The 21,470-nt window shown below is 33.2% G+C and overlaps 1 protein-coding gene across 1 annotated transcript; it reads left to right on the top strand.

Moving 5' to 3' along the window:
• Positions 1-9,697: 9,697 nt before the first annotated feature.
• On the top strand, positions 9,698-20,514 carry LOC129228473 (uncharacterized). The gene is made up of 4 exons (XM_054863154.1): positions 9,698-9,859; positions 13,469-13,771; positions 17,290-18,167; positions 20,495-20,514. Exons 2-4 carry the CDS (start codon positions 13,506-13,508, stop codon positions 20,512-20,514), a joined length of 1,164 nt encoding a protein of 387 aa, XP_054719129.1. The 5' UTR covers positions 9,698-9,859; positions 13,469-13,505.
• Positions 20,515-21,470: the final 956 nt, after the last annotated feature.

Raw genomic sequence — 21,470 nt, forward strand, 5'->3', positions numbered from 1 at the left:
TTTTCAATCTTCAAAGTAATTGTGTGTTTAGTATTATAATTTGCATCTGCAATAGTTAATCAAACATTCTTTCATAATTTAACACATATACATTACATGATATCAGACCTGGCTCCTGGGGTAAGCAATCGCCTAGGGCAGCAGATTTTAGGGGTAGAAAATTTCAAAGTTGAAACATTTTTTTCTTTTAAATATGAATAACTGTTTCAGAATCATAAGATTCACTGCTTCAATGCAATATATATATATATATATATATATATATATATATATATATATATATATATATATATATATATATATTTAAGACTGTGTACCAGTGCTTGAATATGCTAAACATAGTTTGGAATTGAACTAGAAATTCAATTTAATTTTAGAGGTGGCAAATTGCATGATTTGAAATTCTTTTGAAAATATTAATATCTGTTTCTATGGCATAAGATGCACTACTTTAATGTTAAAATTGAAGTGTGTACCAGTGCTTGGATATGCAAAAATCAGTTTGGAATAAAACTAGAAACTCGCTTTAATTTTAAGCACTTTACTATTATTTTTATTTTATTCATATATTATTATTTTTATTATTCAATGGGGGGGGGGGCACTTGTCAATATCGCCTAGGAATGCAGAACTACTAGAGCCGCGCTACATGATATAAAAATAGTTTTGCACAATTCTTGAATCTTTTTGCTATCTACATAAGATTTAATTCAAAGGAAGCTGTAAAATGAATGAACATTATGGTCAATAGCCAGAAAGTATAAAATTCCATGCTGAGAATGATAATATGACTAAAAACCAAATGTTCTAAAAGAGAACTTTAATGCCCCCTAGTTGTAATCATTAAAAGTCCCTAATTTTTTTATTTATTTTTTTTTTGAGCAATCACGATTGCTTATTGTTCTTATTTGACTGTTTTTGGTGTCCGTGCCTTTTTCAACTTGGACCAGAAGCCTTTGCAGCACCACCGTCCTCTGCTGGCGGCGCGGCTGCTCCGGTTTTGAGCTATCCGCTTCTCATGGTTGGAGGCGTCCATGTCCTACACACACGCACGTTCACACACACACACATACACGACTTCACACACAAGACTTCACACATATACACTCACACATACCTACGTGCATACACACAGGTCTACGCACACACACAACTATGCACAAGTAACCGCCCAGGAGGAGAGGCAGACTTGGGGGGACAGGAGCCGTTTCTAGAAACAATAACTCCAATGAGTAGGGTCCTGTCTCAGTTCGTGATTGCGAAAAACATAATTTGAATTCAAAATTTCAGAATTCAAATTGATTTTTTTTTTGTGAACAATTTAAAAAAAATATTTTTTGTGTAGTCTTATAATTTTTCTTGTCTATCCAATAAACAGACATGCTGCAAAATTTTGAAATTTGATAGTGAGCAGAGTTATTATAGGGGCTCATGTGAACAATTGAAGACTTTTTTTTTAATATCATAAAGTAAAGAAACTTAAACAAAAAATCTCAAAAAATTCCATGACATAAAGAAAATATTTAATAGGGATGTTTATGGGAAGTTCGTCATTAGTTCATAGACTAGTGTGCATCTAACCTTAGTAAATGGGATGATTTACGAAAATTCTTAATTCCAATTTCCATTATTTTGACCTAAATTACCCTTCATCTTCATTTCAAATTTTAGCGTTTACACACTTTTTTTTTTTTTTTTTCAATTTTCTACAAACTACCTTCAGTTTCCACTAGTACAGCGCTGTACATATATAAACAAACCATGTCATGATTCACACCATGTGGTATATAAACCAATCTAATAAAATAATGTGGTGTATAAACCAAAATATTGTCCAAGTGGTGTATACCAGCTAAGAAAATGTGTATCTGAAAAACATAGAGCAGATGAAATTCATCTAAAGTCAAACCCAGTGGCGAATTTACCATATGTCGCAACTGTAAAGGGGATCCGAATGACGCACAAAAGTGCACATGATAAGTGCACTATGTTTTACATAGTTTTGTTTTAGAGAGGGCCTCCAACTTTGTATTCTGACGGGCCCTAAATATAAAACCGCAGCTGGTCAAACCATCTATTTTTTTCCCCAAAATTAGGGCCTGGTTAAGACATCAGGGAGCCGTGTGTAGTCAACTCTTACAATTTTAGCCATTGACGAAATCAGTTTGAAAAAAAAAAAAAAAAGTCGTTTGGGGCCACAGCCTAGTTGACCTATTCAGTAATCAGGCCCTGCCTGAAATTAAGTGAAAAATTGAAAAATTAGGTATACCAATAATTACCAAAAATCGCAATCATGAAATCGAAACCTTTTGAAAAACCACGATCAAAAAAACGAAAGCTTTTCATACACGAGTATAAACTTAAAACATTTCAATTTTCTTCATTTTAGTCCATTTATTTCCCCAAAAATGCAGTGAAGTTTTACTGATTTTCTTCAGACCATCTTACTGACCATATTCCTTGAATAGAGAGAAAAATTACCTTTTTTGCGACCTATATAAATGGAATTTAAAAAACTTTTATTTTCTAAATGTATTCATTTTCTGTTTTTATATTCTGTTTTGTTCTCAATTCCAGCGCACGGCAGTCCAGTTCCTGCACTTGTTTGCAATTTTTTTATTTATTATTTTTTTTTTTTTCAAAGATGTCCATTAAGAATGATGACGTACCCCTTCAGATGTTACAGAGCATCCACAAATTGTCCAAAACTTCTAAAAATCTCAATGGCGCAGTCTGCATCGTGTTTTTTCTCATTATCGACGGGATCCTGACTATTTACGCATTAATACAATTTCTAAAGACTTAGTGCAATTTTTTCTAGCCGAGCCACTATCTCTTATATCGCTTTTTAAATTAGAATTGAGGCCTTACCCCGAACCTAGACTAGTATATTCCATATCACAGTAAAAAACAAAATAGCATAAAATGTATATTTTGCATTCAGTTTTAGGAGCAGTGCGTTTTCAAAATATCCTGCTTCTTGTTTTTTAGAGACGGGACGTCAGTGTATGTGTTTGTGTGTTTTTTTTTTTTTTTTTTTTTTTTTTTTTTGAGCAATCACGATGGCTTATTGTTCTCACTTGACTGTTTTTGACGTTCCTTTGATTTTTCCCACCACCACCCTCCGCACCATCACCGTCGACGGGCTCCTCACGATGCTGCACCTCCAGCGAAAGCCGTCTCCAGGTTGCATCCATGTCCTACACACACGCACATACATACACAACTACACACACACAAACACATACACCTACACACACCTACACAAACACATACACACACAAAAACATCAACTACTCACACATTCATGCCTGCACACAGACACAAACACATATGCCTACACACACATACACCCCCCCCCCCCCACAGACACAAACACACATGCCTACACACACATACACATAACCCGTACACACAAACACATACCCCTACACACAAACACACACGCCTACATACACACACTCGTGATTGCGAAAAACATAATTTGAATTCAAGATGTCAAAATTCAAATTAATTTTTCTTCTTTTTTTTTGGGGGGGGGGGAGCAATTAAAGGTATTTTTCAACACTCATTTGTGCGCAAGTGATTTTTTTTTAAATAAAAATTTAAAATTAGGATAATTTTATATTCTCAAGTAGTTTAGATTATTCTGGAGGCCAAATAATTAAGCATTCAACCTTCATTTCTCGCGACATATCATCATCGTGAGCACATGAGCCCTAAAAATTGGGGGCACAGGGTCGCAGTCCCATCTATAGAGTCCGTATATGAAGTGAGTTTGGAGCATTCGATTCTCTCCCTACTCTTCTGACGATGCTCATGGAAGCATTAATTAAAATTTTACCAATTTTTTCACTGTTTCTTGTTCATTATTATTATTTTAATTGTCATTATCTGATTTTTAAGAAAAAAAGACTCTGCGAATGACCTGCTTGATCTGTACAATCAAATCACAGAAAACACCAAAAATAAATTGACATAAAACGTAAAAAAAAAAATAATTTAATTAAATTATGCGATGTTTACTCTTGTTTACGATTTTTTCAAGACTTTTTTTACGTTTGTGAAAAATACTAATTTAAAAAATATTATTAATGTGAAGAATTTCTACTTATACCATTTTTAACTGTGACCAAGTAAAGTGCTTGTTCTGTCTTTATTCACATCTTTGAAGTGAATAATTAGAATCTTTCAACTGAGCGATAAGTTGCCAAATATGGTAACCCTGCAGTGTTTCCAGTTCCTATTATTAGTCAAACTATGGTAGCAAGCGTAGAGCGCAATTTTAATTCGCTGCTTGATTATCATAACGTGGAAACGTAGTAGAAAGATGCGGCAAAATGCATCATTTGTGACGTCATAAAGACCACGCCTTGTTTGAAAAATCGGACATTTAAAGAAATTAATTTTTAAAAAAATGTTGGGAAAATGAAAGCATTTTCTGGGTCTATGTTATTATTATTTTTTTTTTTTTTTTTTTGGTTCATTCTATCCATTTCAATGACTAAAAGTAGTACTTTTGACTGAAGGAAACCACCCCATTGCCAATATGAGTGAGCGTTTCTTTCTTTTTTCTGTCCGAGTAATATAGATTTTTTTTTTCTGAAAAAAAAAGAAGAAAGAAAGAAAAGGGAGAAAACTCCCTTTTGGGCGATTCTTGGAAAAAAAAGCCCCGTGCGTAACGGTAAGTTTTTTATTTTATTCAAGTAACTATTAATTAAATATGGGATTAACTGTTATGCTTTGATAGTATATTAAAGCATGTGTTATTCCCCAACAGCATTATTTCTGGAAGGCTTTGGTCAGCTGGGGGAAAAAAAAACTTAGCTTTACGCACGGGACATTTTTTCGAGAATCGCTCTTTAGCTTTAAAAATAAAAACTATTTTATACTGCTGAAAATAAATAGCAGGAGAATGTTGATATTTATTTGTTTATTCTCAGGGTTTTCAGACTAGTAATTGGCTCACGTTAAGGCAAAATACAATTATATTATAACTTTATATTACACAATATTAAACCAAAAGCCTATATTTGTATAAAAAGCCTATAAATAATCATTAAAGTGCTTTTTTTTCATAAAATAAGATTTTATGTCTAAGAAAGTTATTCATAGTATTATAAGTTACTTCAGACAAAAATACCAATATGAATATATAACACTTTAGGGCAAAAAATTTGTTCCAATCCAAAAATGAAATATAAGGATGAAGTGTCCTGGCTGAGATTTTTCAAACAAGAAAGTTTGTTCGAAAAATCTCAGATTGAAATACTCCTTCCAAAAGATTGGGGGGTGGGGGGACACATTTCCATGTCTCAGTGTCTCAGAACCCTATTTCAACTTTTTTATTTTTTAACCTATTGATTTATTTCATTTATTTTTTGCCTTATCAAAATAATTTCATGATATTTTTACTACACATTCAACCGTTTTCTTATTTTACTTTTATGGGAAAGTAGACTTAAAAAGAAAATGAAATAAATAACACAAAAATTGAAAGTTAAGTGAATCTATAAGTATTATTTTTGTCTTGTAGATAGAATTTTAATTGAAGTTTTTTCTAATTGTTTATCAAGCTAATTTATTTTAGTTACCTTTGATATATAAGCTTCAATCGTTGAAGTCTTCTGATCGAGCCATAAAGAACACACATAAAAATATAAAAAAAACACAGATTTGTCACCTAAGGTAATATTCCTAGTCATTAAAGGAATGCCCAATAGATTTTAAATAGTGATTTAGTCTTTTTTATTTGATGTGACAAAGAATCTAAAAATTAATAGGAGAAATAAAATATAGCTTCGGCAACTCGACAAGTGGATTACTGTCTAACCATCGATTATATAGAAAGGCTAATATCCTGTTTGTAGGCGGAAATGGACGTATCTATTAGTTTATAGTTGGATTGTTACAGAAGTGCACTTTCCCCTCTCTATTATTTAGCCCCAGTTTTGTAAAAATGAAAATTTGCTACGGATTTTTTTTTGAGCAATCACGATTGCTCATTGCTTTCACTTGACTGTTTTTGGCGTCCTATCATTTTATTTTCCCACCGCAACCCTCTGCACCATCACCGTCGACCGGCTCCTCACGATGCTGCTCCTATAAGCGAAAGCCGTCTCCAGGTTGCGTCCATGTCCTATACACACTCGCGCATACATACACAATTACACACACAGACGAACACACACATACACCTACACACATGCACGCACATACACAAACATATACACACACGCATACATACAGACACCTACACATACACACAACTACCCACACATTTATGCCTGCACACAGACACAAACACATATGATTACACACACATACACATACCCCCCCACACACACATTCATACACACAACTACCCGGGGATATTTCGATAACTGGGAATCTGGCGATCTTTCTTCATTGGCGTCAATTTTTGGTTCCAACGGCTGCGCGAGAGGTATTTTTCTTTGCAAATTAAAATAAAGAGATCGGAAATATCTATTCACGTAGGGTTACTATAAATCAGCAGGGTTATCAAAATAAAATTATTTACGCCAAAAATAAGACGACCGCGCCAGATTCCCAATTATCGAAATATCCACCCACACACTTATGCCAGTACACAGACACAAACACACATGCCTACACACATACACATACCCCCTACACACAAACCCCCCACACACAAACATACACGCCTACATATACACACTCGTGATTGCGAAAAACATAATTTGAATTCAAGATGTCAAAATTCAATTTTTTTTTTAAATCTAAAGTATATTCGATCTATAGTCTCACTACAAAAATTACTTGATTTATTTATTCACAACACATTTTTGAGCTTACCGTTTTGCTTTTACATTCCCGACATTTTATTTTCTTTTTGTTGCTTTCATAGTAATTATTTTATTTACCCTCATTTTATTTTAGAGAGTGCAATATATGAAAAAAGGCACTAGTAACATTATAAAAGGCGTGTATCAATATCCCATCGCTATTTTTCCTTCTCCCCTGCTAGATTCATTCAGATGAAATCGCCTTTACTTGGCTGATTGCCAAATTACATACTATCCGTGGTCAAACTGTAACTCGATTACCTAGGTAAAAGGTAACTCGACATTTATTTTTCTTACTAGAAAATCGCCCGTCGAGGTATAACGGGTGAAAATTGCTTCTACATTTGAACGAAGACATTGCCTGTTTGATGATATTTTAATACTTGAAATTGTAACCCTAACTCATAGAGTTGATCACTCTTTCGTTTCTTCATTTCCCTGAAATGACACAGCCTCAATGTTACCTCAAATGTATCATGAATGAAAGAAATAGTTTCTGAATTCTTCAATGAAACTCACATGTTATGAAGTTGTGATTTTCTTAGTTACATAATATTTATTGTTTAAATTTTTAATTAATTTACGTCGAACTGGGTTGCGTGGTGGTCAGGCGTTAGCCTTCCGAGCCGTAATCCCGGGCTCTCACCCGAGTTGTCAGTCGGTGGATTTTCGAGAAGTAGAAAATCGTCAGCGTCCATGCTGCAGATTATGCGATATGTAAAAAATCCCTCGGGTATTCGTTTGGCATTGAATTCCCTCGGCAAAATTAAATCCCTAGTGCAGGTTTGCATCAAAGAGCCCAGGTGCCTTTATCTGGTGGAAACTGGGCATCAAAATTATCCGTCCCTTAATGGTGGCACATGAAAGACTGGATGCCGTACTGGGGGATAGCACTAGGTCTGCTAAAGGCTAAATAACCTGACGCAGCTCAATTAGAAAAAAATAATTAATTAATTAATTTATAAAAACTCAGATAATATATGGGTTGTTTTAAAAACCTCGCCTTGTGTGAAAATCCTTATGACAATATTCCTAATTAAACCTGCTCATTTTATAGCATCTCAGTGAAATTATCTAGGACTTAATATTTATTGAAATATTATAGATATTTTATGCCCAAATTCAAAGTACTTTAGTGCATTTTTCATGTTAAAAGTGAATTAATAAGCATAAAGGGATTCTAATTAAAAAAAAAAAACTTTTAAATTCATGAAAACATGTTATGAAACATTATATGGCGGGGAAGGGGGGGGGGGGGCACTTTTCAATTTTCCGGGTTCCCTCCAAAAATTATTTCTGTATCCGTCCCTTAACATTTGCTAAATTTACACAACGACTCTGATTCCGAGCCTGGCCCAGACTAGGCTGGTCTGTCGATGGTTTCTTTCAGCGCTACCGCTAGTAGGTTCACTTGACAGCTAATGACGTCAGCGGTTACTCACCGGTTTTGGTCAAAAATGTCACGTGGTTCAATCAACCAGCGAAATTGCGGTCAACCAGTGGATCTACTGGTGAAGCTTTAGAGCGACATCGGCAACCACCAGTTAACCCGTGCTCTATTTTAGAACGCTATGGTTAGTCACCGGTCGACCAGTAGCGTTATGCGAACGCAACCGATCAATCATTCACAAAAAAACCATGTGAGGGCCGTGGTGGCCTCCGGAGGGTCTCGGGTTCGATCCTCGCTGGTCGAAGATCCACCGTCGCCATTAATGGTGACTGGGCGACGTTAAATATGCTCGTGGTCACAATGTCCTCCAAGTGAAACGATACCTCTGGGGGTGCCAGACCTGAAAGTTATTCGGCTCCTGGCCTGGTTCTGAATTCTCGAACTGTTCATCTATTTATGTTGCCTTCTGAAGGCAAGGCGCCTGGCACGCAGTCCTTCATAGTTTGAAGGTCGGAGCCAGAGGTCCCTTTGATAGTTGATAGCGGAAAAACCACGTGCACACTAGTAAGTTTGTTTTTGTTTAGCACAACAATGCTTTTTCCAGATTCTTTTTTGATTGAACACATACAAAAATCATGAAGCAATAAACCTGTTAAAACTAGAGTCCCTAGGGACTCTACTAATTAAACCGATGGAAAAGGAAATTTGTCAGATTTTCAAAACTCCCATCATCTATTGGTGAAAGGAGTCTTTCTTTTGGAATGTTTCATTTGTAATTATCTATACTGTGCTTTTTATAACTATTACAGTAATAAAAAGCATTTTCTGTATGGCGATGACTATATTCCTAAATGTCAATTTCGGAACTTCTCCCAAATTCAAAAATGATTAGGAGACCCTTTCTGTGGAAGTATTACCAACAAGGATGCCCAAGTAACGGAAATTTTGAAGATCAGGAGGGGGCAATCCCCCCCCCCCCCCCGACTTCGAGAAATTAATGTGTTTAGATATGAGCGAGCGTGCTTTGGGGTGTTTCTCGGTACAATATGCATTGAGTACTACACACCCTTTGACCCTCCCCCCCCTGGAAAATTTCAAAATGACGGACCTATAAAAAAGAGGCAGAACTTTATAAAAATTAGGGACTTTTCGCGCCCCCATGAATCGCATCGATCATTATTCGGTATCTAGCAATAATAAAATTCAGAAATTGGCAACAGAAATAATTCGTTTTAAATGTCAGGTGTGTATTGTTTTGTTTTGTATTATTGTCATTGTTTTTTCCCTGTGTCTTAAATAATTCCATAAAGCTCTTTTCTCTTTAACGCTCTGTAAGGAAACTATTCTTTTCGCTCGTCCTTTGTGAAAAAATGCACGCTTTACTCAATATACACTTGTTCTATTTACAGATGCCTGCTGCAGCTGCTAAACCATAAATAGCATTGCAGCGACGTTCTTTCATCCCCCCAAAAGCTCTGAATTCAGGGTGTGCTGCGGTTGCACTATTTCCAAATTTGGGAGGAAATATGATTCGCCGGGAGAGTTCATCACTTTTAGAAACATGTCGAAAACAGAACTCTTCCCAAAGTTTTCCATATGCTTGAGGATTTTGGGAAATGATTCTTCTGTCAACATGACTTAGGTAAGCCAAGATTTCTTTTCATAAAGTTTTGCTATTTATTTCAATCTTTTTGAAAATTGTTTTGCTGATGCTACACAAAAAAGGATTTTTGAAAGTTCAAGAACTATATTAAATTTATTAACAAGAAATAAAATTCAACTATCATTAGGTTCTAATGCAAATTTTAAAGTCTAATGTTTGATTGCCCAAGTTTGCTTAGAGTTCATTGCAAGCCAAACTCTATTTTGGTTGAAAATGTTAAATTTTCTACTGATAATTTCTGTTTTATCTTTTGCTCATTGTTGAAAAAAAAATATATTATTATAGTTGAATTATATAACTTGACAGTTTAAGGAATTTATTATACATTCATTTATTATGGAGTAAAAAATCATTCAATTACAATATAATTGTGAGTTACTTATATTAGTATTTCTTACGATGTTATTTTTTTATTTGAATGTTCAGAGTGCATGCAGATGTACACGGTTTAGTTCAGAGGGTTATTTAGATATTTTTGATATCATTACATTATACATTTTCCAAGTTCATTTTTGCACAATAAAATTCGCCTTCATCAGGCTTTAAAAGTGGAATTACCAAAAACAAATGTTTAAAAAAAAATTTTTTTCTTTAATTTATCTATTATGTATGCTTTAAAGCAACCATGCAATATATTTGGATGACAAGTTATTTTCAAGTGAAACATTACAGTTATACTGCAGTTTGTAGAACAAGTATTACATTTAGAAAAGTTTTTCTTTTCCACTGTGCATTTTTAGTCATATTCATACAAATAATGCTTTCGATTCCAACATTTGAAGAGAAAACTACTATTGATTTCTGTTTGAAATTAGAAATAGGAATACAATGCAGTGCATATTGAAGAAACAACAATGAGTATAGTGTAAAATGTGTATTTGTTGGTTCTTTTTCTTAATGCAGAGGTGTTCACCTAGGGGTCTATTGTTTTTTTAGTTATTGAGGTGAATACTACAAGCAGGTATTTATTTATTTATTTTTACTGCTTCAAGGAAAATTCAACAAAGTAATGTGTTTTTTAGTGCAATTTTGCTTATAGTGCAATATTGGGCACATTTTTCTAAATTTCGCTAATTCTCGCACTGGGTGTTTCTTTTCTTTATCAGTCAATTTCATTGAAAAGCGTACTTTGAAATGCTAAAGAAGGAAAAGCCTTAGATTATTGGCACTGGCATATAGTCAGCGGATGTTGTATTTTATGATGCGTTGTTCAATTTGTCTAATGTTTCAAAAAGCAAATCATGTTTTAAAAAATTAAAAATTTGAAAAAAAAGGAAGATTTTTTAAATTTTAATTTTCTGAAAAAAGGGGGCTGTTGTTTTTTTAGTTATAATCTTGGGGTGAATGCTACAAGTAGGTAACTGCAATTCAGTTTTTTTGTACTGCTTCAAGCAAAACTCAACAAAGTAATATGTTTCTCAGGATTGTGAAGACTTGTTTTAAATTGTGTTAAATTCAGGGTTGGCTTTCTGCCGACAGAAACTAGTTTTTGCCGTGCCAGTGGCAGAAACTGGTTATAACCGGTTAAAACCGGCAGAAACTGGCAAAAACTTAAAATCGTCTTAAAAAAACTAAAGCAAATTGTTTAAACTAAAAAGTTAAACTTCATTTCATCATTGTAAAAAAATGAAATGTTATGCTAGTGCCCCTGATTTAGTTCAGAAAGGGAACTTTTTAATTGCTGATGTTCGTAATATTTGGATTAATCTAACAAAGGACGAAAATCATATGGGTTCTTAGGATAGAGGAATGGCATACAGAATTAGACTGGTATTACTGTTTGTAATTTGCTCGCAAATAAGCTTCATCTAAGTTGCTTGTGATTGCAATTATCATGTGCTTCAAGAAGAAAGTCAAATTTTACTTCCCAATATTAATCTAGATTTTGTACTTAATATCACAGCTTTGCAAAACAAATTGGCCCCACTTCTCGAAACTCATTTTTCCAGTCGAATTTTTACCACTACCCTAGTTACTACATGGACCAGTTAAAAAAATATATAATTTGAAAGTTGATGAATATTGCTTGTTCCTTGATGCATTGCCTGCTAGCTATTCTGTTGCAAGAATATTCTAAAGTTTCTCATTCTTGCATATTAAATTGAGAGACTATTTAGATTTTTGGAACCACCTTTTCTGAGAAGCAATTGTAGGGTCCAAACAGTGTAACATTTGATTCTGAATTATGATGATATTGTAAATTAAACTGTGCTTTGGTTAACAATTAATTACTTTTTCTATGCATTTTCTACTGTCTGTCATTTTTTTTTTTTTTTTTGTCATTTTGAGAGTTTTTGCCAGTTTCTGCCGAAAATGTGGTAGAAAGTTTTTTTTGCCATGCCGGTTTTAACCGGTTTCTACCAGGGGTTTTAACCACTTCGGCAGAAACTTGCCAGCCCTGATCTAAGTTGCTTGTGATTGAAATTATCATGTGCTTCAAGAAGAAAGTCAAATTTTACTTCCCAATATTAATCTAGATTTTGTACTTAATATCACAGCTTTGCAAAACAAATTGGCCCCCACTTCTCAACTCATTTTTCCCAGTCGAATTTTTACCACTACCCTAGTTACTACATGATGGACCAGTTTAAAAAAATATACAATTTAAAAGTTTTATGAATATTGCTTGTTCCTTGATGCATTGCCTGCTAGCTCTTCTGTTGCAAGAATATTCTAAAGTTTCTCAATCGTGCAAATTGAGAAACTATTTAGATTTTTGAAACCACCTTTTCCAAGAAGCAACTGCAGGGTCTAAACAATATAACATTTGAGTCTGAATTGTTATAATATTGTAAATTAAACTGTGCTTTGGTTAACAATTATTTTTTCCATGCTTTTTCTACTGTCTCTCAATAGTTTTTTTTTTTTTTTGTCATTTTGAGAGTTTTTGCCAGTTTCTGCCAAAAATATGGTAGAAAGTGGTTTTTGCTATGCCGGTTTTAACTGGTTCCTACCAGTGGTTTTAACTGCCCCGGCAGAAACTTGCCAGCCCTGGTTAAACTACCATTTAAAAATTTTATTTTTATAAGTACATAAATGGTCTTATGTCAGAGGTGAACTATGATTTTTTTTAAGTTCAGACCTTAACATGTAATTATGTTATGCTGCAAATGTTGCTTCTATCTTAAATTGATTAATTATAGACATGTCAAGTATTACTTGGTAGTACTGTTTTCCTAGTTTATAAATAATACAAATAAGTTTTATGTATATTTTTCTTATATTAATCTAACTTTGACTCTTCTCATTGAAAAATAAACATTATATATGATGGTTCACTCTGGCAGAAGAAAAATTTTCAATAGAAACGAAACATTGTATTTTTTTTTTTCAACTCTACAGTTTGTTGATTTAAATCAGCTTAATTGAAATCCTGATTTAAATCAAGTGATTTTTTAACAAAATCATTAATTAAAATCTGATTTAAATTTTAAAAATCTGATTTCAATAAAACAAATCACGAACCCTGACAGTTGCCTAGTTGTAGTACTCAACCGACACTATAAGAACATAAAAGTTTAATTATTGTTCAGCATTTTAAGTATATATGCAATGTATATTTATTCCTTACTCCTTTTAATATTCCAGAGAATAGAATTTCCGTTAAACTTGCTTTGGTCTGGTAATGTTTGCTGCTGATCAGATTAGTTCAGTTTCCAATGGAAATGCAAAAAGCTGTATCCAAGCACTTTTAAAGAATCGTGAGCAGCATCCACTTTCATTCCAAAGATATCCTCTCAGTGCAAAAGATCTATATTCTTCAAGCCTGCTTGGGAGTGCCTTGACAGGAAATACGGGTCTTAGTACAAGAACGCACAATTCTGAGCTTAGTTCTGACCTTCAAGAATTTGGTACATTCAGAAACTCGGAGTGCAGCTCTCCCGATCAGTTGTAAGACCTTCTTTGATTTTTCTAGTAGTTTTCTGCTTTTGAGCTATGAACATGCCTAGAGATGGTGATAAATGGGGAAAACCCCAAAAATTTTAAGGAAGAAATGTTTTTTCACCTCCTTTTTTTAAGGAGTTAATTTCCACTCAGGAAAAGTTTGAAATTCCTAGCACAAAATTATGTAGTTGGAAATTGATCATACTTACACAAGTTTCAATATTTTTTTAATTTTTAGTTTCCCTCATTAAAACATTCACTTTGTTAATACAAGCTCTCAGATAACTTAATTTCTCAGTACACCAAAGTACACCCAAATTCCTAATGTATAGTATCACATAAAGCTTGTCAAAAGTTAATATTTTGCAAGGTTTTTGTATTAAGCTTAAAGTATAAATTCCAGTGACAGAAAATTTGTACTCTTTTATAAATCTCAAAAGCCCATATTAGGGTGGAAAGTCTGATAAACAATATATGTGAGTGCAAACCAGTGATGTTCCCATCAATTTTTCTGGGGCTATACTCCCAATAATCCATTTTGCACAGTATGTATATGCGGTTATAAGGTGTTCAAAAGGCGTTGATTTAATAAGTGCTAAGAAATATAAAGAAATAAGGTTACCTGTAGGAAAATGCGGTTAACATTAATAAATTATTTTTGCCTTGATGGAAAATTAAAAAATGATGATAGAATATGGACTATAAATGAAAATTTTTGAACCTTGAGGGTACAGCTATAATTCTAAACTAGTATGTTGTGGCCATCACGAAACTTTCTTCTATATCTTTCTTACAATTCTGTTCCCTCTCTATGCTTAATGAGGAAGCAATATTCCCAACAAAAACAAAATTACGCGTGCAAAAACTTGGCGACCATCCCAATGTCTGAATTATTACAAAAGCAAAGCAAAGAGCGAAAATTGAAAGTTATTTTAAAAGCCTTGCTTGAATAATTACAAATATTTTATTTATTAACAACATAACATGGCAACAGTTAAAAATTTTAAATCATTGAGATAATATTTCCGATCATTTCCATACAATTAAAATCACGAGAAATACGCAGACGACAATCTATTACGATTTATCTTTCTTATTGCTGCATTAATAAAGCTATTTTTATTCGCAAAAAAAAAAAAAAAAAAAATCAACACCTCTTGGAGCGATCGGCGTCAAAATTGAACCAAAGCCTGTTTACATATGGATTCACATATATTCCAAATTTCAACCAGAACGTAGCATTACTTCTTAAGATAGGGCACTCACAATGGAAAAAAAGAACGGGCGATTGCGCTACCCCCTTTTTAGCTGTTGATACCAAAATAAAATCAGCTCTTATACCCACTAAGGGCTACTTGATGATAAATTTTTCTTTCATTCCGTTCATTATTTCTTGAGATACAGCAGTCACAATTGACGACAAAAAAACGTTCTATAGCTCAACCCCCCTTTGAGTTATTGACACCAAAATTGAATCAGCACCTATTCCTGTTACTGGCAACATATGGACCAAATTTTGTTTGATTCCGCCAGTTATTTCCTGAGGAATAGCAAGCACGCGTAACTCAAAAAACGTCCCATTGCTCCACCCCCCTTGGAGGAATTCGCACCAAAAACCAATGGGCACAAGTTCACATAGGAGCACATATGTGTACTGAATTTCGTTCGATTTTATGCGGTAGTTTTTGCTGTAGAGCGGCCACAAAAAACTGGTCACACACAGACGTGACATACCCACATACACACACACAGACAGCCAGACATTTTCCAAAAATAGTCGAAATGGACTCAGCACACCTCAAAACATTCGAATCCGTCAAAATTCGAAGTTCGAAAATTTGCACGAATCCAATACTTTCTTCTATATATTAGATATAGAAGAAAGTAAAAATGTTTGAGAGCATATGGCGTATATGGAGTATACCCTATGGGAACACCACCAGTGCAAATAACTTTTCTAATCATATTGTTCGTTTTATGGATCTTTTGATGTTTGTAATCCAAATCAGAGTATTGCCTACTGTACAGTACATTTGGGGCAGTGAAACGCGTATAAAGATTACGTCCTAGGGAGGCATTCATTGATTTTTTTTTCTAAATTATGCTGTACAGCAGCACCTACCAGGGCTACTAGTACTATCTCTTGCCCCAAGACAGAGGAGGGGTTCAACTACCATTTGAAATGGTTATCTCCAAATTTTTAATTTTGCCGCTTTAATCCCTTTACTTCGCACTACCTGATTTGAATAATTTGATAATGTTGGGGGAATTGAGAAAATTGGAATAAGCTAAATATGATACAGAAAAAAAAATCTCTTCAGAATGGCATGGAATGTTAAAGGGTGTGGAAAATTTTTCATCCGACTTAGTGTGAAATTTTAACTTGAAAAATTTATCACAGAAAAACTAATTCAAATTTAAAAAAAAAAAAGATGCAACCTCCACCCCCCCCCCCCTCCTGCCCCGGTTTAAAGTAATTTTGTTCGACATTTCAAAGCTGTGGGTGCTATAAGTTTTCTGGACACCTTGCCAGAAACATAATTTCACAATTTCTTTGACTTCACTTTTTCTTAATATGTATAAAAAAAGTTTTGTGTAAATTTATTTTTAAGAGGAAAAAAAGAAATGAACTATATATATATATATATATATATATATATATATATATATATATATATATATATATATATATATATATATATGCACATCTATGGGCTTTTGGTGTGGTCTTTTCAATATTGTTCACTTTTATTATAACTATTATACATACATTATTATTATTATGTGGTTTAATCACTTTTTGTGTCTTCTAAAAAAATACAACATTTATGTACATTTAAATTTGCAAAACTTCATTTTTTCAGAAAAAAGGGGGGGGGGGGGCGGGGTGCTGGTTTTTTCTACTGAGTCAAATTTTCCGGAAATTTTACATCTCAGAACATGTAATTCAAAAAATTTCCTAATATTTTGAACCTCCTCCAGTTTTCACAAAACTCTGTCATTAAAGAGGTGGTTATTTAATGGGGAATGTTTTAAAATAGTCAATTAATTTTATTTAAGGTGTGCATTGTCACAAAAGCAAGGAATTTCTTTTTGTTAGTAAAACTTTAAGAAATCTTTAACTTATTTATTTCAAATTGGGGTCTATGATTGCTTTATGGTTTTAGATTTCTTTCTTTCTTTTTTTTTTTTGAAATCTTAGTTGTATGCTTGCTTGTATTTCCAGGCTTTTATTAAAACTAATTTTTATCTCTTAAAATTATCATAAAATGACTGATAGATCAACCAGTTTCAACTTCACATTTTTATTCATTGTTTTTACTTTTTTTTTAAACATATTGTTTGCAAAACTTTAAATTTTAGCAATAAATTGTACATTAATTTTTATACACATTCAAGTTCTTTTATAAGATAAAGTGCAATTAAGTAACTAATTCCTTTATTTGATGAGGTAGTTATTAAGTCTAAAATCATTTTCAATTCTTAATATCGTTTTAAAAACCTCTCATCAATTTTTCTTTTAGAGAAAACCAGAAGGATTTTAACTACTCCCAGAAGTTGTTTCATATTGCAGACGGTAATTTGTACAGTATCTTTTCTCCCATACAAGGTAGAAGCTACGGAATGAAGCCTTCCTTTTTAAGGAAACAGAAGTATACAGTGCAGGAATGTCACAGTCGAGGACGCAAGAATCTCAGAAAAGGACTCAAGTTCCACAATTTTTTACCTTCAGAAAGCATTACTTCTGAAAAAGATGGGGATTTCATGAGAACAAAGTGGAGAGTTCACTCAGAATGCAGGTTAAAAGAAGAACATGGAACCAAACAAATCACAATTTCAAATTGGTCACAAAGTGTCCAAGACTCTCCGGAAGGTAGCAGTTCAAAAACTGAGTCACAACCGATCTCAAAGTTAAGTGATGACACCTCAAAACCTAGCACGTCTTATAAAATCCTGGAAAATGAATCTAAATTCTGTGACAATATTGATCCCTATGACTTTAACCTAAGCTTAGACAGTTCTTCAGAGTGTTCGGAGTCTCCTACTCCTAGATCTGTTATTGAAGATCTGAAAACCAGAAATGTGTCTGTTTCTGACAGTGCCAAGAAGGAAGCTCTAAATTTTGTGCTGAATGCTTTAATGGAGAAGCCCACCAGTTTGGAAAATGCAACTTTCCACTTAGAAAATAGTGAAACTGTTACAAAACCCTTGCACTTCAATCAAAAACATCGTAGAAAGCCTTTGCAAACAAGGCGAATTGTGCCTTATGTTAAGTATTTGTCTTTAATGGAAGAAAATAACTGTGTGCCTTTAGATTTATCTTCTAAGTGCACTGCATTTGACAAGTCTTCAGATTCTCTTATTAATAATTCTTTCGGTAACTTAGAAGAAGATGCTTGTAGTAAGGCTGTTGATTATAAATCAATGGATGTTTTTACTAAAAAAATCAAGGTTGACTCCTCAAATAAACTAAATACTTTAAATCTTGCAAATGCTTCAAATTATTCTGTGATTAATAATAATCCTGCAATAAGTAATTTGTCCGATTCGACGGCAACCACTCCTTTCACATTTTTATATCCTGTTCCTTTAAATAAAAAGTCAGATCAGCAGATATATCCTAGACTAAATGGAACTGATTTAAGTGAAAGTTATAGTTTTGGCCAAAATCGTATTCCTGATTTTGATTCTTTTAGAGGTTCATTCAAAACTAACCAGCCTGCAATTAATAGCTTGCAGTATTCTGTTCAAAAGTCTCAATCCAGATCCCGTCGCCGAAATCAAAGATCACTCATTAAGCAAAAACTTGAGGACACATTCAGACAGAATGGATTTTTAGTTAAAACAAAGCAAGTGAGCGATGGAGAAGCCACATTCTGTAAATTTAGGCAGCTGAGGAAATACACACGTTATTACTTAAAAAGTTGGCAGCAGCATTTACCAGATGAAGTCCATAAAATGTGGAAAGGTTTTCTTCCACCTAAAACAGTATTACCACCTGTTGCTAACAATGGAGAAACTACTAATGAAGGAGCAACTTAAACTAGTCTTTATTATTATTATTATTTTAATTGTTGGGTTGAAAAACTTTATTTTAGTTTTCTTAAGTGCTAAAAACAGTCATACTATTTGCATTATTAAATGGCATTTACATGGTTTTAAATCATAATTTTTGCATTTTACTGAAACTTGTATATTTTCCAATGATTTAGATCAGTTTTGTGTGCACCATAAAAGAAGAAAAAATGTTTCAACTCTTATGTTTATTTATTATTGTTTTATTATTAATATTATTTCTGCATGTAAAATCTTATACATATAAAATCTGAGTATCTATCTATCTATCTATCTATCTATGTCCAAGCTTCTTCTCCCGAACGACAGTGAACTGACCATCGAACCAGGTATCGATGGATTCGTCATCTTCCCGTCTTCATGTTTGGCTATTTAACATAATCCTCCGATAATAATTAGCGGAGATATCAATTAAAAACTATTAATTATGACTCTTAGATTTCAAAATCAAATCCCTATTTTTCGAAGGCTTTCCTCCATTCAAATTATTATTCAGTGCTTCATCTCAACTTTCCATAACAATGCTTTTATTTAAATGTATTGCGTGAAGAAAATCATTGAGATTTGAAAGATCTGTTGCCATTTTTTTCCTCGAATATGAACAGGTAAAATTCTTGTTTTTGTTTTGAGGCTTTTCCTGTAATCAGGGGATTTAAATTGTTTACTTTTTTGGGGGGTTTTCCGCAATCTGCAAAATTTTGCTGTTTTTTTTTTTTTTGTTCAAGCCTGATTGTTAAATACGCGTCACATGACATAACTTTCATTTTCGAGGAGGACCGTGCACGTCGTAAAGTAAATGAGTGATTTACATGCAGTTTATTTTTAGTTACCTAACCTTAGTTAAACCTTGCTTTACGCGCATTTATTTATTCCTTAACGCGTTAGAAACTAGTGTCAGTGTACTACAAAAGCATCAACTGGACTGCTCTTACATTTTTTAGGTAGCCCGTGCAACGCCGGGCACGCAGCTAGTACTTCATAAAACGTAACATATAAATTAATCTTTAAAACTGCAAAGTGATTTTTTTGTTAAAATAAGTACTATCATACTTGCCAACTCTACTATTTTTAATGGGAGACTCCCGTTTTTTGCTTCCATCTCCCGATTTCCCGTTTTTTACTATTTTCTCCCGTTTTTACAGTTTTTTCAGTCAATCATCAAAAGGTTTCACTCTTAATAGATGGTGCCCTTTTCTAGTCTACCAATGTCAGGGAATAAAAAAATTTCCAATTAATAACTTATTTAGTCAAAATTAATTTTTTAGAAGCTTTCCACATTGCATGTTCAACAAAGCACGTGCTTTGCCGAAAATTGCAGCAGATTTCAATCTTTGCATTTTGAAAATATTTTTAATGTTTGAAGCTATTTTAACATGTGCTACCCTATACCTACTTATTTTATATTGTATTTTCATTATATATTGATTTCCTTTTTTTCTTTTCAGATTTTAGTAATTAAATTTTTGTAGCTACTTTTCTGGTAGAGACTGGAGAATACGAAACTTTAAGCAAATTCACTCCTTATTATTTAGTTTTTCCTTTGCAGTATATTTTTCTTGCTACTACCAATTTGCTTACATCTGCAAAAAATCCCCATTTCACTTTAAATTTAGTATTTATGTTATTTAAAAGCATAATTTAATAATTCTTTAGCTAGGATATGTCGATGGTGAATCACATATATCTCTAGTAAAATCTTCTGTTTTTTTTCCTTTGAAGATTGGCAAGTATGTACTATTAATATTTTAGTATGAGTGTGATAAATTTGGGTTATCTTTTTTTACATCTTGAAATTAGTAAAATGCATTTTAAGTATTACATATACATCACTGTAGAAAATATCATTTTAATGCATGAAACATGATTTGTTGTTAAAAGATTTATATATTTTGATAATTTTTAATCATTTTATTATTTATTTAAATGTACTTAAATTTGTTTTTAAATTAATGTAGCCATGTGGATCGTCACCTCAAAGCTACAGTAGACATCTAAGCCTTAGAACAAGAGTAAGATGTAAGACTTGCTTTGAGGTGACAATGTGTGATTTGTTTCAATAGAGATGTGCATGGGCTGAAAGTAAATTCTATTTTGCTCTGCCTACAAACTTGTGAATCAAGCTTGGTCTTTTTTCTTTTTTGACTGAAGAAGCCACACGTGTTGATAGTTTAGAAAGCATGATCATATTCTTAAGTTTTAAATGATTTCTAGTCTCTCATTTGTAATGATTGAGTATTTGTTTTCTCATTAATTTATTTTATAAATTTATGACTTAATCATTAAAAACATGAATTTATTACTTTATTGGTAAGTAACAAAACTCGCACGGCTTTGCCCGTAGTAAAAATTTTAAAGATCATTTTTGTTTCGCCTGTATGTTTACAAATAATGGTTGATGAATTTCTCACCAATTCGCTATATTAATTTGATCGCATATGGTAGTTTGCTCGTCCACGTTATGGTAATTTGCCAGGCCATGTTATGATAATTTGTTTGTACATGTTATGATAATTTGCTGGGTAAAATGTTCTTAAAATTAGAATAGAAAGAAAAAAAATTGAATTTTCAAAAAATCGCTCTGAGGTGCTCACTCCTATGCTACGAGCTAATTGTGTGCCAAATTTCATGA

This window comes from Uloborus diversus, chromosome 8 (genome assembly GCF_026930045.1).
Source record: "Uloborus diversus isolate 005 chromosome 8, Udiv.v.3.1, whole genome shotgun sequence".
NCBI lineage: Eukaryota > Metazoa > Arthropoda > Arachnida > Araneae > Uloboridae > Uloborus > Uloborus diversus.

Coding starts and splice junctions, on each gene's coding strand:
- LOC129228473 (XM_054863154.1), top strand. CDS start 13,506: ATGTTTGCTGCTGATCAGATTAGTTCAGTTTCCAATGGAAATGCAAAA. Junction 13,772..17,289: donor TGCAGCTCTCCCGATCAGTT/GTAAGACCTTCT, acceptor TTTTTCTTTTAG/AGAAAACCAGAAGGATTTTA. Junction 18,168..20,494: donor CTTAGAAGAAGATGCTTGTA/GTAAGGCTGTTG, acceptor ATAATTCTTTAG/CTAGGATATGTCGATGGTGA.